An 18,508-nucleotide genomic window follows, 5' to 3' on the forward strand; every position below is an offset into this window, starting at 1 on the left:
TCTGCGGCCATCCATTTCAGTTTCAAATCTTCTGCAAGCTTGAAAGCTTTCCTTTAAACCATCCTCTCTGCTACCAACTTGTGAGGTGGACTCACAATGAATCGTTAAAGGAGCTCCCAAGCAAAGGCAGAACGCAGAGATGCAATCATATTAGTTTTATTCAAGATAGATCAAAGAGAAAGAAATACTTGGCATGAAAGCATTCATGCCTGCATGTGAGAGAGAAATAAAATAAAACAAAACAAGCTAGGATTACATGACTAAACTAACTAGGAGTAGAAGCAGAACAAGAACTAGGAATGGAGACCAAAGAGCAGCCCCTCGTGCAGAGGTATTTATGGGGGGTCTTGGCCCCTCCTTGACCATAAAACTCTCTCGCCAATGGGGCTGTGGGTCTGGGACCCTTGGCTCATCAGTGGAAGCAAAGAAACCTCTTTGCCTCCATCTGATGACCCTTTTGGGGAACTGCCAATGGCTGGCACTAAACATCTAACAGCTTGCAACTATTGTTTCTTGCCCTGTCCTCTGGTGCTTTGCAGAATAATTTGATCCTTTCTTTGTGGCAGCCTCTGAAATACTGAAATCACGTCACACCTGTTTCTTCTTTTCTTTAGACTAGCCAAAGCCAAGTCCTGCAGCTCTTCTTCATATGTTTTAGTCTCCAGGCCTTTGATCATCTTAGCTGCTCTTCTGTGACCCTCTTCACACCCACACCTGAAGCCCTTATAAACACTTAACCCTGACATCCCCTAAACTTCACTGAAACGTTACCTAGCCTGGTAACGAAATGTTTGGAAACCAACCCACAAGCTCAAAGAACAAACCTTCCCCCTGATCCTACACCCAAGCTACAGATATTCGCCACCAGATATTTACTGCAGAAATGAAAGTGTTGAAAGCCCTTCCAATTAATATTCAATGATGGAGATGTAAATTAAGTGGCAAAAAGAGCAAAGTCAAAGGCCAGAGTCATTGTTATGTAACTGTTAGATGCTTCTAGTGGCCAATAAATTTAGAGATGCAAAAAGTGAAGGGTGTAAAGTGGGTCTTCCAAAAAAGATTATATTTAGGGCTCTGTATGGACAAATCCTCAACATTATTCAAAAAAACCAATTGTAGTTATTTTTCTCCACTCTCTTCAGATTCATCGTTCTTATCTTCCCTACATTCCCTAACACTTCTTTTTTCCACAGTAATAAATAGCTCAAGTGTCCGAAATTTTTGACAATTTGTTTATATGGTTCTTTTCTGTGATCATAAAGGGACATGTTGAGTACACCCCTCTCTACACATCAGACAAATGTACGATTTTTCCGCAGTGTGGCTCCATTTATGGGAAGTGAGGGAATTTGATGTAATGAAACATCTTCCACACTCCAAGCATTTATACAGTTACTCCCCAGTGTGGATTCTGTTATGTACAATATATTGATATTTTTGTCTGAAGCTTTTTGCACAGTTCTAGCATTTGTAGGGTTTCTTCCCAGTATGGGTCATTTTGTGAGCAGTAAGAGAACTTGAAATTCTGAAGCCCTTTCCACACTCCGTACATGTATATGGTTTTTCTTCAGTGTGGATTCTCTTATGAGAAGTGAGGGAATTTGATGTAATGAAACATCTTCCACATTCCGAGCATTTATACGGTTTCTCCCCAGTGTGGATTCTGTTATGTACAATATATTGACGTTTTTTTCTGAAGCTTTTTGCACAATTCTTGCATTTGTAAGGTTTCTCCCCGGTATGGATCATTTTGTGAGAAGTAAGATGACTTGAAGTTGTGAAGCCCTTTCCACATTCCAGGCATTTATATGGTTTTTCTCCAGTGTGGATTCTGTTATGTACAATATATTGGTCTTTTCTTCTGAAGCTTTTTGCACAGTTCTTGCATTTGTAGGGTTTCTCACCAGTATGGATCATTTTGTGAACAATAAGACGAGTTGAAGTTGTGAAGCCCTTTCCACATTCCAGGCATTTATATGGTTTTTCTCCAGTGTGGATTCTGTTATGTATAATATATTGACATTTTTGTGTGAAGCTTTTTGCACAGTTCTTGCATTTGTAGGGTTTCTCACCAGTATGGATCATTTTGTGAGCAATAAGTTGAGTTGAAGTTCTCAAGCCCTTTCCACATTTCAGGCATTTATATGGTTTTTCTCCAGTGTGGATTCTGTTATGTACAATATATTGGTATTTTTTTCTGAAGCTTTTTGCACAATTCTTGCATTTGTAAGGTTTCTCACCAGTATGGATCATTTTGTGAGCAATAAGATAACTTGAAGTTGTGAAGCCCTTTCCACACTCTGGGCATTTATATGGTTTTTCTCCAGTGTGGATTCTGTTATGTACAATATATTTGTCTTTTCTTGTGAAGCTTTTTGCACAGTTCTTGCATTTGTAGGGTTTCTCACCAGTATGGATCATTTTGTGAGCAATAAGACGAGTTGAAGATGTGAAGCCCTTTCCACATTCCAGGCATTTATATGGTTTTTCTCCAGTGTGGATTCTGTTATGTACAATATATTGACATTTTTGTCCGAAGCTTTTTGCACAGTTCTTGCATTTGTAGGGCTTCTCCCCAGTGTGGATCGTTTTGTGAGTAGTAAGATAACTTGAAGTTGTGAAGCCCTTTCCACACTCTGGGCATTTATATGGTTTTTCTCCAGTGTGGATTCTTTTATGGGAAGTGAGGGAACTTGAATTAGTGAAGTGTTTTCCACACTCCAGACATTTGTAAGGTTTCTCCCCGGTGTGGATCATTTTGTGAGTAGTAAGATTACTTGAAGTTGTGAAGCTCTTTCCACACTCCGGACATTTATATGGTTTTTCTCCGGTGTGGATTCTTTTATGGGAAGTGAGGGAACCTGAATTAGTGAAGTGTTTTCCACACTCCAGACATTTGTAAGGTTTCTCCCCGGTGTGGATGATTTTGTGAGTAGTAAGAGAACTTGAAATTCTGAAGCTCTTTCCACACTCCGGACATTTATATGGTTTTTCTCCGGTGTGGATTCTTTTATGGGAAGTGAGGGAACTTGAACTAGTGAAGTGTTTTCCACACTCCAGACATTTGTAAGGTTTCTCCCCGGTGTGGATCATTTTGTGAGTAGTAAGAGAACATGAAATTCTGAAGCTCTTTCCACACTCCGGACATTTATATGGTTTTTCTCCAGTATGGATTCTGTTATGTTCAATATATTGGTCTTTTCTTCTGAAGCTTTTTGCACAGTTCTTGCATTTGTAGGGTTTCTCACCAGTATGGATCATTTTGTGAGCAATAAGATTACTTGAAATTGTGAAGCCCTTTCCACACTCTGGGCATTTATATGGTTTTTCTCCGGTGTGGATTCTTTTATGAAAAGTGAGGGAACCTGAAGTTGTGAAGCTCTTTCCACACTCCAGACATTTATATGGTTTTTCTCCTGTGTGGATCCTTTTATGGGAAGTAAGATCATTTGAGTCTCTGAAGCGTTTTCCACAATCCAGACATTGACATGGTTTCTTTCCTTGTATTCTCTGAGGCAAAGTAACTGAGAAGGTCCTTCGGAAATGTTTTTCATGTTCATTTGGTTTCTTTATCGTGTGGCTTCCGCAACAGTCGTATAATCCTGATTCATCTGCAGGTAATTTTGCACAAGCCTCTTTTTCTGGCTGATCATCTTTGCCGGAGAAGTCACTGACAGCTACATGTGGTAAAGTAGAGCATTTCTCTAGCTCCCCCTTTAATTGTTTTTCCTCAGAACCTTGCTTTCCAAAAAATGTCTCTGCGTGTTTTATTCTGCCTTTTTGCAATACTGCAGCTGATTCTTGGCCAGAATCCATCCTCCTCCATTCATCACCTGCTTGGAGCAGAAAAAAAGGGGAAAAAAGAACAGTTGACATAAAGTGAGATGCAAACAGGATCAAGACTCCTCATTGTTGCATCTCTTATTTGAACATTAATTATGCCCCAACCCTCTCAAATCTTCTTCCTTTTAGCTCTTTTTGTGATTCTTCTGCCTGTGTCTATCAGGTTATGTTCAAAACATGGGGTGATGCCTGGTATCGGAGTCAGGTCCCCAAAGAATATTATTGTTTCCTTATGCCTATTCCTGAATCTATAACTTTTCTTTGTGGCCTGCTATTCTGTTTGGAGGGGGGATGACTTGGGGATACTTTGCACTGTCCTGCTATGGTGCCCTTCCCCCAGGGGATGGAATGTATCACCCTTATCTGAGAGATGGTTACGCTTGGAGCCAGAAGCAAATGAAAGTGAGAGAGACCTTGAAAGAATGTGCCAAAGAAGCCAGTTAAAACATTATTCCACCTGTGGGTTGGCTGGAATTCAAATGAACACTGGACTCTGGGGGGAGGAGTACTGAATAATGCTTTTATCGCTTCCACGGGTTTTTCCTCAGACCTCATCTTCTTTTCCCTGCTATCACTAGCCCCTAATAAAAGTTCCTTTTGAGACAATGCCTTTTTCAAGAGTTCTGCTTTATCGGGTGGCTTAGCTGAGGCAGCTCCTTACAATTGGGTCGATATAAGATCTGATGTTGGGGTCTCTCTTGACCTCTATGCTGCAGAATGAAAAACCTGAGGGGTTCTGCTCTCTGAGCTTACTTGTTTTCTTGCAGATGTTTCATTACCCAAACTAGATAACATCATCAGTGCTAGTAAGGAATAGGGTTTGTTCTTACTCCTTACTGGCACTGATGATGTTACCCAGATTGGGTAATGAAACATCTGTAAGAAAACAACCAAGCTCAGAAAGTACCAAGAATCCCTCATTTCAACCATGAGGTGCAAATATGCTCACTTATTAAGATCATGTAGACCAGGGGTCGCCAACCTTTGGGCTGCGGCCCACTACCGGGTCATGTCTGTTGGCCACCAGGCCACATGAGTGGCTTGCCAGTGTGCATTTGTGTGTGCGCGCGCACCCTCCCACTCATGTTAGCTTTGCCATGAGCATTGCTGGGGCGCTAGTGTTGCCACGAGCATCATGCAGGCGTCACGTGGGCCTTAGCGTCACCGTGTAGCATGGGTGGTAACATCATCGCGAGGATCACATGGACCTTAGCATTGCTGTGAGTGGTTTCTGTCCACGTGGCCCCATTTGCATGTGTGCATTGGTTTAATTTCAATCTGGACATGCTGGTGGATTTGAACCTGGGAACTCTTCTCAAGGAGGGAGCCCTGCACTGAAAAAAATAGTACTCAGACGGGGTATGTTCATTCATCCTTAGATGCCCCTGCATTTTCCGGGCAGAACTTACAAAAGGAAGCCTTGGAGAAAGTTGGGGGTGGGTGGGAAGAACCCCTGGAGTGGAAGGTCCCATTACTTGAGAACCTGTCCCATCAGAGAGCCCAATTCTCTAATAGCAAAATCCCTGTAACACTATTAGGACTTCCAAACGGCATCATTACAGGTAGAAAAACCATTCAAATAAAGAGCAGTTAAGGAAACATCAGAGGAAATATTCAGGGAGGTTTTAGGAGAAAACCTAACATTTATTGGAAAGTGGGGGGGGGGGAGTGGTCAATAACCAGCAGAAACCCACAAGAAATAAATCCAATTTGAAACTTGGCCATTTTCTTTCTGTCCCAAACATTTCCCATTTACTCATCAGTTTTCTCATCCCAAAATCACATGGTGAGAGAGAGAGAGAGAGAGAGAGAGAGAGAGAGGGAGAGAAAGGGAGAAGGTTTCGCTGGAGAGATTATCGTTTAATTCTATGAACTTGTGTCTGGTAATCTCAGAGTTACTTTTGCTTCAACATTACCATGCCGTGTATTCAATATAACAGTAAGATTTTCAGAAACGGTATTAATCTGGATTTTTATTTGGATCCTTGAGCTGGATGTTGACAAATGATTCCCTTAACAACTGTGGGAAGAAAAATCACAAAATGAGTCAAAGGTCATTTAACAACCCTCTTGGTTAGTAAGAGAAATGTTGGGATCATAAGTCACCTTTTGATAATCTGGAAAGCCCTCAAGGAAAGCCCAGGTTAGGGCATCATGTCTGGGGCTCCCAGGAAAGCCGTAATTGTGCTTAGAAGGCCCCCCCTGTTGAGGTGGCCATTCTTATGCACGCTTTGTCCTTGCTTTTTTTTTGGTATCTATTGTTTTTAAGCCTGGGGATTTTTGCTGTGCATCACCCAGAGTCACTTTTGGTGAAATAAGTGGCTATACAAATTTGAAAAAATAAAATAAAAATGTTTAAATAGAAATGAGAAAAAAAAATCACAAGATGTGAATTGGCACAGGATCCAAGCAGAGCGCCACTGATAGATAGATATTCAATATTTTTATGCACTGAAATGTTTGCTTCCTAGTTTATTTGTTGTTGTTAGTTGCGAAGTCGTGTCCGACGCATCACAACCCCATGGACAATATTCCTCCAAGCCTTCCTGTCCTCTACCATCTTCTGGAGTCCATTTAAGCTTACGCCTATTGCTTCAGTGACTCCCTCCAGCCACCTAATTTTCTGTCGTCCCTTTCTTCTATCACCCTCAATCTTTCCCAGCATTAGGCTCTTTTCTAGTGAGTCCTTCCTTCTCATTAGGTGGCCAAAGTATTTGAGTTTCAACTTCAGGATCTGGCCTTCTAAAGAGCAGTCAGGGTTGATCTCCTCTAGGACTGATCGGTTTGAACACCTTGCTGGAGTCTTCTCCAACACCATAGTTCAAAGGCCTCAATTCTTTAGTGCTCAGCCTTTCTTATGGTCCAACTTTCACTGCCATACATTGCAACTGGGAAGACCATAGCCTTGACTATACACACTTTTGTTGACAGGGTGATGTCTCTGCTTTTTAGTGTGCTGTCTAGATTTGTCATGGCTTTCCTCCTGAGGAGCAAGCGTCTTTTAATTTCTTGGCTACAGTCCCCATCTGCAGTGATCTTGGAGCACAGGAAAATAAAATCTGTCACTACCTCCATTTCTTCCCCATCTATTTGCCAGGAATTGAGAGGGCCAGATGCCATGATCTTGGTTTTCTTAATGTTAAGTTTCAACCCAACTTTTATACTCTACTTCTTTACCCGCAACAAGAGGCTCTTTAGTTCTTCTTCACTTTCTGCCATTAGAGTGGTATCATCTGCATATCTTAGGTTGTTGATATTTCTCCCGGCAATCTTAATTCCAACTTTTGATTCATCTAGCCCTGCTTTTATCATGATCTGCTCTGCATATAAGTTAAACAGGCAGGGCGACAGTATAGAGCCTTGCCAGACTCCTTTCCCAATTTTGAACCAATCGGTGGTTCCGTGTCCAGTTCTCACTGTTGCGTCTTGACCCGCATATAGGTTTCTCAAGAGACAAATAAGATGGTCTGGTACTCCCATCTCTTTAAGAACTTGCCACAATTTGTTGTGATCCACACAATCAAAGGCTTTAGCATAGTTAATGAATCAGAAGTAGATGTTTTTCTGGAACTCCCTAGCTTTCTCCACAATCCAGCGTATGTTGGCAATTTGATCTCTAGTTCCTCTGCCTCTACGAAATCCTACCTGTACTTCTGGTAGTTCTCGATCCACATACTGCTGGAGTCTAGCTTGTAGGATTTTAAGCATAACTTTACTAGCATGGGAAATGAGTGCAATGGTGTGATAATTTGAACATTCTTTGGCATTGCCTTAGTTTGGAATTGGAATGTAAACTGACATTTTCCAATCCTGTGGCCACTGCTGAGTTTTCCAAATTTGCTGGCAAATTGACTGTAGCACTTTTACTGCATCGTCTTTTAAGATTTTGAATAGATCAGCTGGAATACAGTTACCAACACTAGCTTTGTTGTTGCTCAGATTTCCTAAAGCCCATTTCACTTCACATTCTAGGATGTCTGGCTCGGGGTCAGTGACCATCCCATCGTTGTCATCAGGGACGTTAAGCTTGCTCTTGTATAGTTCTTCTGTGTAGTTTTGCCACCTCTCATTAATCTCTTCTGCCTCTGCTAGGTCCCTGCCATTTTGGTCCTTTATCATGCCCATATTTGCATGAAACTTTGCCTTCATCTCTCCAGTTTTCTTGAAGAGATCTCTGGTCCTCCCTATTCTATTGTTTTCTTCTATTTCTTTGCACTGTTCATTTAAGAAGGCATTCTTATCTCTTCTAGCTATTCTCTGGAATTCTGCATTCAATTGGGCGTATCTTTCTTTTTCTCCCTTGCATTCCGCTTCCGTTCTTTCCTCAGCTATTTGCAAAGCTTCCTCACACAGCCATTTTGCTTTCTTGCATTTCTTTTTCTTTGGGATGGTTTTAGTTGCTACCTCTTCTACAATGTTGAGAAACTCCATCCATAATTCTTCAGGCACCCTGTCTATCAGATGTAATTCCTTAAATCTATTTGTCACCTCTACTGTGTATTCATCACGGATATGATTTACTTCATATCTGAGTGACCTAGTGCTTTTCCCTACTTTCTTCAGTTTAAGCTTAAATTTTGCAACGAGAACCTTATGACCTGAGCCAGTCAGCTCCCGGTCTTGTTTTTACTGACTGTATAGTTTCTCCATCTTTGGCTGCAGAGCACATAGTCAATCTGATTTCTGTGTTGACCATCTGGTGTTGTCCATGTGTAGAGCCGTCTCTTGGGTTGTTGGAAAAGAGTGTTTGCTATGACCATTGTATTATCTTGACAAAATTCTATCAGCCTGAGTCCTGCTTCATTTTGTACTCCCAGGCCAAACTTGCCTGTTATTCTGGTTGTATCCCAGTATTGCTTTTCCTACTTTATTATTGACTACGAAGGCTAATTCATTTCTTCTGAGGGATTCTTGCCTGCAGTAGTATACCTGATGGTCATCTGAATTAAATTCCTGTCCATTTTAATTTGCTGATTCCTAAGATGTTAATTTTCAGTCTTGTCATCTCTTGTTTGACCACGTCCAGCTTGCCTTGATTCATTGATCTTATTTTCCAGGTTCCTATGGAGAATAGATCTTTATAGCACCAGATGCATCCACAGCTGAGCGTCCTTTCAGCTTTGGCCCAGTCGCTTCATTCCTTCTGGCACTACTAGCACTAGCCCTCTGCTCTTCCCAAGTAGCATGTTGGACACCTTTTGACCTGAGGGGCTCATCTTCCAGCGTCATATCGTTTTGCCTTTTGGTATTGTCCATGAGGTTTTCATGGCAGAGATACTGGAGTGGGTTGCCATTTCCTCCTCCGGTGGATCACATTTTGTCAGAACTCTCTGCTATGACCTGTCTGTCTTGGGTGGCCCTGCATGGCATAGCTCACAGCTTCATTGAGTTACAAAGCCCTTCAGCGACAAGCCAGTAATCCATAAAGGGGTAGTAGTTTATTAATTTATTAAATTTATATGCGTCACCCATCTTCCCAATAGGGTGACTCTGGGTGGCTTAAAGAATGCTGAGGATGATGGATGGCCTAGAAACATGAAAAATAGATGGATGGATGGATAGATTAAGATAGATAGATAGATAGATAGATAGATAGATAGATAGATAGATAGAAAGAAAGAAAGAAAGAAAGAAAGAAAGAAAGAAAGAAAGAAAGAAAGAAAGAAAGAAAGAAAGAAAGATAGATAAGTTCCTTGGAATAGAAAAAGGCTAGATCTCTTCCTGCTTCTTCCCAAGAGATGACATCTCTTTGGAGACCTTTTAATAAGAAAAAGCAGATGGCATTTGATTATTAAATTCTCTGATGGGCGAGTAGCAAATTTGCTTACCCAGAGACGCCACATTCCTATAATTTTCCAGCATGACTTTCCAATGGAGTGCTTTTTGGTCAGAATCCAGCTGAGACCACTCCTCCTTGGAGAAATACACAGCCACCTCCTCGAAGGACACAACACCCTCCTGCACAGGGAAACAAAGAACCAAAAAAGGTCAAGGAGGATTTGTAAGGTCTATCCCATTACGTACAAATTCCCAAAGCAAAGACATGCACTAAGTTGAATGGCTGTGCTTGGTAGGATTTCAAGGTTTAGGTGAAAAAAATAGATCAAAAGCCTTTGAGTGAAGAAATAGTTCAGGCAAGCTTAATCGATGATTGATGTGGCAAGACTTTCAGTGCCATTCGGTGAATAGATCTACCTTATGGATCTACCATCTCTCACTCACTTTATATCTATATATATCTATCCATCTCTTTCTCTCTCTCTTTAGCTATTTATCTCTGTCTCTATGTAGCTATTATCATCTCTCTCTTTCTCTCTGTCTCTCTCTCTCTCTATATATATATAGTATCTGTCTATCTATATATATCTATCATGCTCTATCATTTCTATTATCTATAACTATCATCTACCTATCTATCTAATCTATCATCTCTATTTATAACTATCATCTATCTATCTAATTTATTATCATCTCTCTCTATCATCTATCATATAACTATCATCTATCTACCTATCTTTCTATCTAATCTATTATCATCTCTATCATATAACTATTATCTATCTATCTATCTATCTATCTATCTATCTATCTATCTATCTATCTATCTATCCATCCAGCCATCCAGCCATCCATCTATCTCTATCTGAGTCATTGGCTGAAGTGAGGACGAGAAAGCAGAGAAAAATTCTTGGGATTGAAAGAAATTTTACAAAGCAAGATAGTTTGGCCTCCAAATCCAGACATGAATCAGAGGATTAGAAATTATTTTGCAATCCAAAAGTTCTTTGATTACATGCATGACAATTTGATTTTTGTATTTGGCTACCTTCACTGGATTTTAATCTTCTGCCTTATCTTTTAATCTTTTCACTGGTTGTAGACAAGACTTTTTAGAATCCTAAAGGGGAAAACAACTCAAGAAGCTTGGGAAATTTTGAAAAGTGAGATAATAAAGGCCCAGTCTAGCACAATACCAACAAAGAAGAAAAATAACAGCTTTCAAAGGAAACCAGCATGGCTGCATAAAGAACTCTCTGACAAACTGAAAGATAAAAGATGAAGTGAGGGAAGCTAAGGCTCAAAATGAACTAAGGCTTGCGACCAAAGTCAAAAATAACAAAAAAAGCTTCTTTCAACATATACAAAACAAGAAAAAAGTTAAGGAAATGATTGGTCCATTAGTGGGGGAAAGTGGCAAGAAGGTGACAAGCAACAGGGAGAAAGCAGAACTATTTAATTCGTTTTTTACATCTGTCTTTACACAAAGGGGAAAAACAGTCCAACCTACCAAAACCAGTGCCATAAAAAACAGAATAGAAACGCAAGTTAAGATAGGCAAGAAAATGGTAAGTGAGCACCTGTCCAGCCTAGATGAGTTCAAATCACCAGGACCAGATGGATTACACCCCAAGGTTCTGAAGGAACTGGCAGACGTGATCTCAGAACCACTCAACTATATTTTTCAAAGATCCTGGAGCACTGGGGAACTACCAGAGGACTGAAAGAGAGCTGATGTAGTTCCCATCTTCAAAAAAGGGAAAAAAAACAGATCCAGGAAACTACAGACCTATCAGCCTGACCTCAATACCTGGGAAGATTCTGGAAAAGATAATCAAACAACAAATCAGCGAACACCTTGATGCGAACAAAGTTATCACTAAAAGGACCCAGATTGTTGGGGGCAATAAGCTGACTTTGTAATAATGCCGCTTGGGGTGTGTGTGAAAGCCCTAACAAGCAGGCATATACATAGAATGAAGGCTACTGCTAAGCTTGTAAGCCGCCCTGAGTCTTCGGAGAAGGGCGGGATATAAATGGAATTAAAATAAAATAAAATAAAAAATAAATAAAAGCCAACATGGGTTTGTCAAAAACAGATCGTGCCAGACAAATCTTATTGCATTCTTTGACCAAGTGACAAAACTAGTGGACCAGAGGAATGCTGTAGATTTAATTTACTTGGATTTCAGTAAGGCATTTGATAAAGTAGATCACAACCTACTACTTGATAAGATAGAAAAATGTGGGTTAGATAGCATCACCACCAGATGGATTCGTAGATGGCTGACAGGCCGTATTCAGCGTGTGGTCCCCAATGGAACTGCATCTACATGGAAGGAAGTGTGTAGTGGGGTGCCCCAGGGCTCTGTTCTGGGCCCAGTGCTCTTCAACATCTTCATCAACGATTTGGATGAGGGGATAGATGGGGAACTCATCAAATTTGCAGATGACACCAAGCTGGCAGGAATAGCCAATACTCCAGAAGATAGGCTTAAGATACAGGAGGATCTGGACAGACTTGAACACTGGGCACTATCTAACAAAATGAAATTCAATTGTGAAAAAAGTAAGGTTCTGCATTTAGGAAGGAAAAATCAAATGCACAGGTATAGTATAGGTGGTACCTTGCTCGATAGTAGTAACTGTGAGAGGGATCTCGGAGTCCTAGTGGACAATCACTTAAATATGAGCCAGCAGTGTGCTGCAGCTGCCAAAAAAGCCAACACAGTGCTAGGCTGCATTAACAGAGGAATAGAATCAAGATCACGTGAAGTACTAATACCACTTTACAATGCCTTGGTAAGGCCACACCTGGAATACTGCATCCAGTTTTGGTCACCACGATGTAAAAAAGATGTCGAGACTCTAGAAAGAGTACAGAGAAGAGCAACAAAGATGATTGGGGGACTGGAGGCTAAAACATATAGGGAACGGTTGCTGGAATTGGGTATGTGTAGTTTAATGAAGAGAAGGGTGAGGGGTGACATGATAGCAGTGTTCCAATATCTCAGGGGCCGCCACAAAGAAGAGGGAGCCAAGCTATTCTCCAAAGCACCTGAAAGCAGGACAAGAAGCAATGGATGGAAACTAGTCAAGGAGAGAAGCAACCTAGAAATAAGGAGAAACTTCCTGACAGTTAGAACAATTAACCAGTGGAACAACCTGCCTCCAGAAGTGGTGAATGCTCCAACACTGGAAGTTTTTAAGAAGAGACTGGACAGCCATTTGTCTGAAATGGTATAGGGTTTCCTGCCTTAGCAGGGGGTTGGACTAGATGACCTCCAAGGTCCCTTCCAACTTCTTCTTCTTCTTCTTCTTCTTCTTCTTCTTCTTCTTCTTCTTCTTCTTCTTCTTCTTCTTCTTCTTCTTCTTCTTCTTCTTCTTCTTCTTATTCTTATTATTATTATTATTATTATTATTATTATTATTATTATTATTATTATAATAGACCTCAGAGGGAGCTAAGGCGACTGAGAGCAACTTGAATCTTCTATTCCCATACCACGTTGCTCAGGAATACAAAAATATCCAAGCCAGAAGAAGAAAGAATTATAGAATCATAGAGTATCAGAGATGGAAGGAGCCTTGGAGGTCCTCTATTCCAACACTCTGCTCAAGCAGGAGGCCCTATACCATTCTGGAGAAATATTTGTCTAATCTCTTCTTGAAAACCTCAAGTGATGTGAGCATCCACAGCTTCTGGAGGCAAGCCGTTCCAATGATTAATTGTTCTCACCATCAGGAAATTCCTCCTTAGTTCTAGGTTGCTTTTCTCCTTGATCATCTTCCATTTGTTACTTTTGTTCTTGCTCTCACTTGCTTTGGAGAACGGCTTGATCCCCTCTTGGCTATGACTGCTGTCATGTCACCCCAATCCTCTTCTTTGCTAGACTAGACATATCTAGTTTCCACAACCATCCATTGTACAGGTTAGCCTCCAAACCTCTGATCATCTTTGTTGCTCTTCTCTACACTTTTCTCCACTAGAGAATGGAAGGAAAGAGTGCTCTGTATAGCACTGTGACTTCCTGAAGGAAAGGGAGCATTTGAATCTAATAAGTAAGCCTTTAGTAAGACCACACCTAGAATACTGCATCCAGTTTTGGTCACCATAGTATAAAAAAGACATTGAGACTCTAGAAAAAGTGCAGAGAAGAGCAACAAAAGATAATTAGGGGACTGGAGGCTCAAACATATGAAGAACGGTTACAGGAACTGGGCATAGCTAGTCTAGTGAAGAGACGGACCAGGGGTGACATGAAAGCAGTCTTCCAATATTTGAGGGGCTGTCACAGAGAGGAGGGGGTCAACCTATTCTCCAACACACCTGAAGGCCAGACAAGGAATAACGGATGGAAACTGATCAAGGAGGCATTCAACCTAGAAATAAGGAGAAATTTTCTGACAGTGAGAACAATCAATCAATGGAACAGTTTGCTTTCAGAAGTTGTGGGAGCTTCATCACTGGAGGCTTTCAAGAAGAGACTGGACTACCATCTCTCAGAAATGATGTAGGGTCTCCTGCTCAGGCGGGGGGTTGGACTAGATGACCTACAAGGTTCCTTCCAACTCTGTTATTCTATTCTATTAGTGAATTTTCTCCTCTTACTTGAGTTGGAGGTTCGACCACTGTTTCAGCTGCACCATACAGAGCAGACAACTCCGCAGGAGTCTTCCCTGTGAGGAAAAACAGAATTTTTAGAAAGCATAATTAATAACATAGGAAGCGACATTTTACAGAAGAGCAGAGTGCTTTGGACTTTCTGGAGAATTGAGGACCTTTGATTACCTCCCAAGGTGTCCAGACTTGGATCTTCCAGAGAAATGCTCCTCAAAAAGAACTCCTGAGGAGAATTTGATGGATTCCTGCTTCCCTCAGGATCTCTGATGTCCATTGTGAAAAACTTGAAATAGGAGACAGGAGAAAAGAAAAATTAATGGACATCACACAACACAAAATGGATTCTTGAAAGCCTCCAATGTTCCTCAGTGAGGCTGGAAAGTAAGAAAGGAACGTCTGTCACCAATTTTATATAACAGGTAATGAAACAATATCCTACAAGAATTAGTGAAACATCTCCACATATTATGATTTCGAGAAACCCCTAGTATGTCTGTGGAGATTCTCAGTCATTCAGGTCATGGTTGTCCCCAAGATGCTTCTTCATGAGGCAACTAGACTTTCTTGTTTTTCTTTGAAGCTGTTTCACTTCTCATCCAAGAAGCTTCTTCTGGACTGGATGATGGGGAATGGAAGGATTTATATTCCTTGCAGACAGCTGGTCATTTGCATTCTTTTAGAGATGTTGAGGCCACTTGGAGGTTTATCTGTGTCCTCAAGGTCATCTGAGTAGTGCAAATGGGTGTACAGTCTTCTTGGAGCTGCTGAAAAGACTGTATTGTAGACTGGAGACAGATTATGTCATATCCCTCCCCTCTATTGAGATAGGGCTGTTCAACATCATCTATCTCCAGTGTAATACACAATCCTTTCAGCAGTTTCAAGAAGACTCCACACCCATTTGCACCACACAGGTGACAGTGCGGACAGAGATAAACTTCCAAGTGGCCTCAACGACTCTAAAAAAATGCAAACAACCAGCTGTCAGCAAGGAGTAAAAATCCTTCCATTCCTCAGCATCCCATCGGAGCTGAAGAAGCTTCTTGGATGAGAAGCAAAATGTCCCTAAAGAAAAACAAGTCCAGTTGCCTTGTGAAAAAGGCACCTTTGGGACTCTGGTAGGGAGTGGTGAAGAATTTTATTCCAGTCATCCCCTTCTGGGCTCCCAAGGTGAAGGTTTCTCACCTGCTCCTTCTGCTCCCCTGCCTGGCTCAAGAGGAGGCCTTCCACCAGGGCCACCGCCTGGGAGCTGGTCTCTGCTCCACACTCTCGCACCCAGTTCTCCATCTTCAGGGGCAGAAGGGCCAGAAACTGCTCCAGAACAACCAGGTCCAGCATCTGGGCTTTGGTGTGCTTTTCTGCTTTGAACCATCGATTACAAAAGTCATGGAGTCGGCTGCAAAGTCCTCGGGGATCCTCAGAAGCCTGATATCGGACGCTCCTGAAGTTCCAGGACTGAACTTCTGAAGGGACGATGGTGTCTTCTTCCAGCATCTTCTGCCCACTTCTTGCCCAGGTCTCCGAACAGCGCCCAGGCCGAACAGCTGAAAGGCCTTTTCCAGTTCCCTCACTTGCTAAAGGTTGGGTCTCCATTCTCTCTCTGTCCTGTAACGCAACTCCAAATGGGTCCAAGGACTCTTATGTGAATCTCCAAGCAACTTTTCATTCAAAGGACTGTTTCTCTTGCTGCAGCTGTGGTGATAGTTAGACGTTCAGCCCTCTTTAGCCGAGAGATATTTTTATCTATAAAATTATATGATGAGTACAAATGTTTCTAAGATAGAAAATAAAATAAATTCACAACAAAATCGAATAATAGAGTTGGAAGGGACCTTGGAGTTCTTCTAATCTAACCCTAAACTAATCAAGGAGAGAAGCAACCTAGAACTAAGGAGAAATTTCTTCACAGTTAGAACAATTAATCAGTGGAAATACTTGCCTCCAGAAGTTGTGAATGCTCCAACAATGGAAGTTTTTAAGAAGAGACCGGACAGTCATTTGTCTGAAATGGTATAGGGTTTCCTGCCTGAGTAGGGGGTTGGACTAGAAGACCTCCAAGGTCCCTTCCAACTCTTCTCTTCTGTTTTGTTCCATTCCATTCCACTCCAATCCCCGTTCTATTCCATTCTCCCCCCACTCAATCAGGAGACCCTATACCTTTTCCTTCAAATAACTGGTCAGTCTCTTCTTAAAAACCGCCAGCGATGGAGCATCTAGAACATCTGAAGGCAAGCCGTTTCACTGGTTAATTGTTCTAATTGTCAGGAAATTTCTCCTTGGTTCTAGGTTGGTTTTCTCCTTGATTAGTTTCCATCCACTGTTTCTTGGTCTGCTTTCTGGTGATTTGGAGAATAGGCTTAGATATTGGAATACTGCTAACATGTCACCCCTAGTCCTTCTTTTGATTAAAATAGACATAACTAATTCCTGAAACCATTCCTTATAAGGTTTAGCTTCCAGCCCCCCCCCTCCCCAATCATCTTTGCTGTCCGTCTCTGCACTCTAGAGTCTCAACATTTTTTATATTGTGGTGACCAAAACCTGATGCAATATTCCAAGTGTGGTCTTAGCAAGGTGTTATAAAGTGGTACTAACACTTCATTTGCTCTTGACTTTATCCCAAGATTTAGAAAGTGGTGGATATAACCACTGAGCAATACTAATCCCCATGGAAGGAAATATTTTTCTGACTTGATTATAGGATTGAAAATGATCTAGAGCAGATACATTACGTGAGTTTTTTCAATGTATGGTTGAAAAAATATGAGATTGACTTCCAACAAGGATTTGCAAGTCTGAATAAATGTATTTGGAGCATTTTCTATTTCTTTTCACAAAGAAAAAAAAACACTAAACCTACATTCACCTCCAAGCAGGGTTCACACATGTCAAAATTCCAAACAAATTAGCAAACCATGAAACTTCAGTTCACCTCAAATGAAAGGAAAGAACATGACCCTGGCTTAGGATGCTCCATTACCCTTTTTTAGGACTGACTTTTGGGGAGCCAAGCCAGAATCCCAAGACAGGTTTCATTGTGAAGGATTTGGCTCCCTTTTTGAGCCTCATCCAGCACCTAGTGCGAATGCAGACCGATATGGGGTATCTTCTGTCTTGCAAAGCTTTTCTTATCTCTTGCTTGAGATTTGCAAGGCAAATCTTCCTTCTTCTCTCCCCCCCTTCCCCACCTCCAGCTGTTCCCAAAAAAGCAGGTGGGAAGGACTTCCCCAGTCCCCATCTCTTTCCTGGGAATCCTGAGTTCCGACGAGGAGGGAGCAACAAGGCTGGTCTGGTCCTCTGCTTCCCCTCCCCACCCCGCCTGTTGGGTGCATGGAAAGGGGCTGCTGGGGAGCATGGGATTTGGGCTCTCCCACTCTTGGGACTCAGAAGACTGAACTTGGATGAGGACTTGGCATGTGTCCCTCCCTCCTCCAGGGCGAGGACCCTCCGCCTCCCTTTGCATGGGAAGAGAGACCCCCCTTCTCCTCCCTTAGGACCACATCTGGCTGTCTCCCCTGCAAGACATCCCCGCAGCCTTTTTTTTTTTACCTGCAGCAAAGCGCAAAGAGTGATGGAGAAAGAGTGCAGCGTCCTAGAGAGGCTGTGATGTCATTTCCTTCTCTGCTCCTCCTCCGGAAAGCCAGCTGTGTTCCCATCGTTTGGCAGAGGGAGCCCCCTGGTGGATGCCTTGTGCAACGCAGGTGCTCAAGTTAAGGAGAGGAGAAAGGCTGCATTTTCCGTGAGAGGCTGTCGTGTCCTCTCCAAAAGCGTCTTGTTGCCCTCCTTTCTTTTCTATTTTTAAATAGAGGCTGTTACAAAAGGACGAAACATGGAATAAGACATAGAATAACAGAGTTGGAAGGTACCTTGTAGGTCATCTGGTCCAACTCACCCCCCCCCCCCCACACACACACCATGGAGACGACACCATTTCTGACAGATGGCAGTCCAGTCCTTTCTTGAAAGCTTCCAATGATGAAGCTCCCACAACTTCTGAAGGCCAGCTGTTCCACTGGTTGATTGTTCTCCCTTGTCAGAAAATTTCTCCTTAAGGCAGTCAATGTATAATGAATACTTAACGTGTTGCTCTTCACGTGGCTTGAAAATCAAATTTAGATCTTCTAAACAGAATAAGTGATTGAAAAGTATCAGGTTCAATAAAGGAGAATATTTGTAGCTCAGGACTGTTTTCTTGCAGATGTTTCATTACCCAAACTAGGTAACATCAGTGGTAGATCAGTATTAGCAAAGATGATGTTGCAG

The 18,508-nt window shown here is 41.8% G+C and overlaps 2 protein-coding genes across 4 annotated transcripts in view; one reads left to right on the plus strand and one right to left on the minus strand.

Moving 5' to 3' along the window:
- LOC308661729 (zinc finger protein with KRAB and SCAN domains 7-like) overlaps positions 1 to 18,508 on the plus strand; it is a 375,370-nt gene that overhangs the window by 111,535 nt on the left and 245,327 nt on the right. The gene's annotated exons all lie outside the window — the stretch shown is intronic.
- LOC308661719 (uncharacterized protein) lies at positions 147 to 17,954 on the minus strand. 3 transcript variants are annotated; one of them, XM_081316874.1, is made up of 6 exons: positions 17,795 to 17,954; positions 15,431 to 15,988; positions 14,414 to 14,528; positions 14,234 to 14,301; positions 9,672 to 9,801; positions 147 to 3,833 (listed from the first exon to the last, which is right to left on the minus strand). In XM_081316874.1, exons 2-6 carry the CDS (start codon positions 15,836 to 15,838, stop codon positions 1,462 to 1,464), a joined length of 3,093 nt encoding a protein of 1,030 aa, XP_081173000.1. In that variant the 5' UTR covers positions 15,839 to 15,988; positions 17,795 to 17,954; the 3' UTR covers positions 147 to 1,461. The 3 variants fall into 3 exon arrangements, with proteins under 3 accessions (XP_081173000.1, XP_081172998.1, XP_081172999.1); XM_081316872.1 differs by having other exon boundaries at positions 147 to 3,836; XM_081316873.1 differs by lacking the exon at positions 17,795 to 17,954 and having other exon boundaries at positions 147 to 3,836; positions 15,431 to 16,008.

The sequence above is a fragment of the Vipera berus genome, assembly GCF_964194415.1.
Source record: "Vipera berus genome assembly, chromosome: 2".
Taxonomy (NCBI): domain Eukaryota; kingdom Metazoa; phylum Chordata; class Lepidosauria; order Squamata; family Viperidae; genus Vipera; species Vipera berus.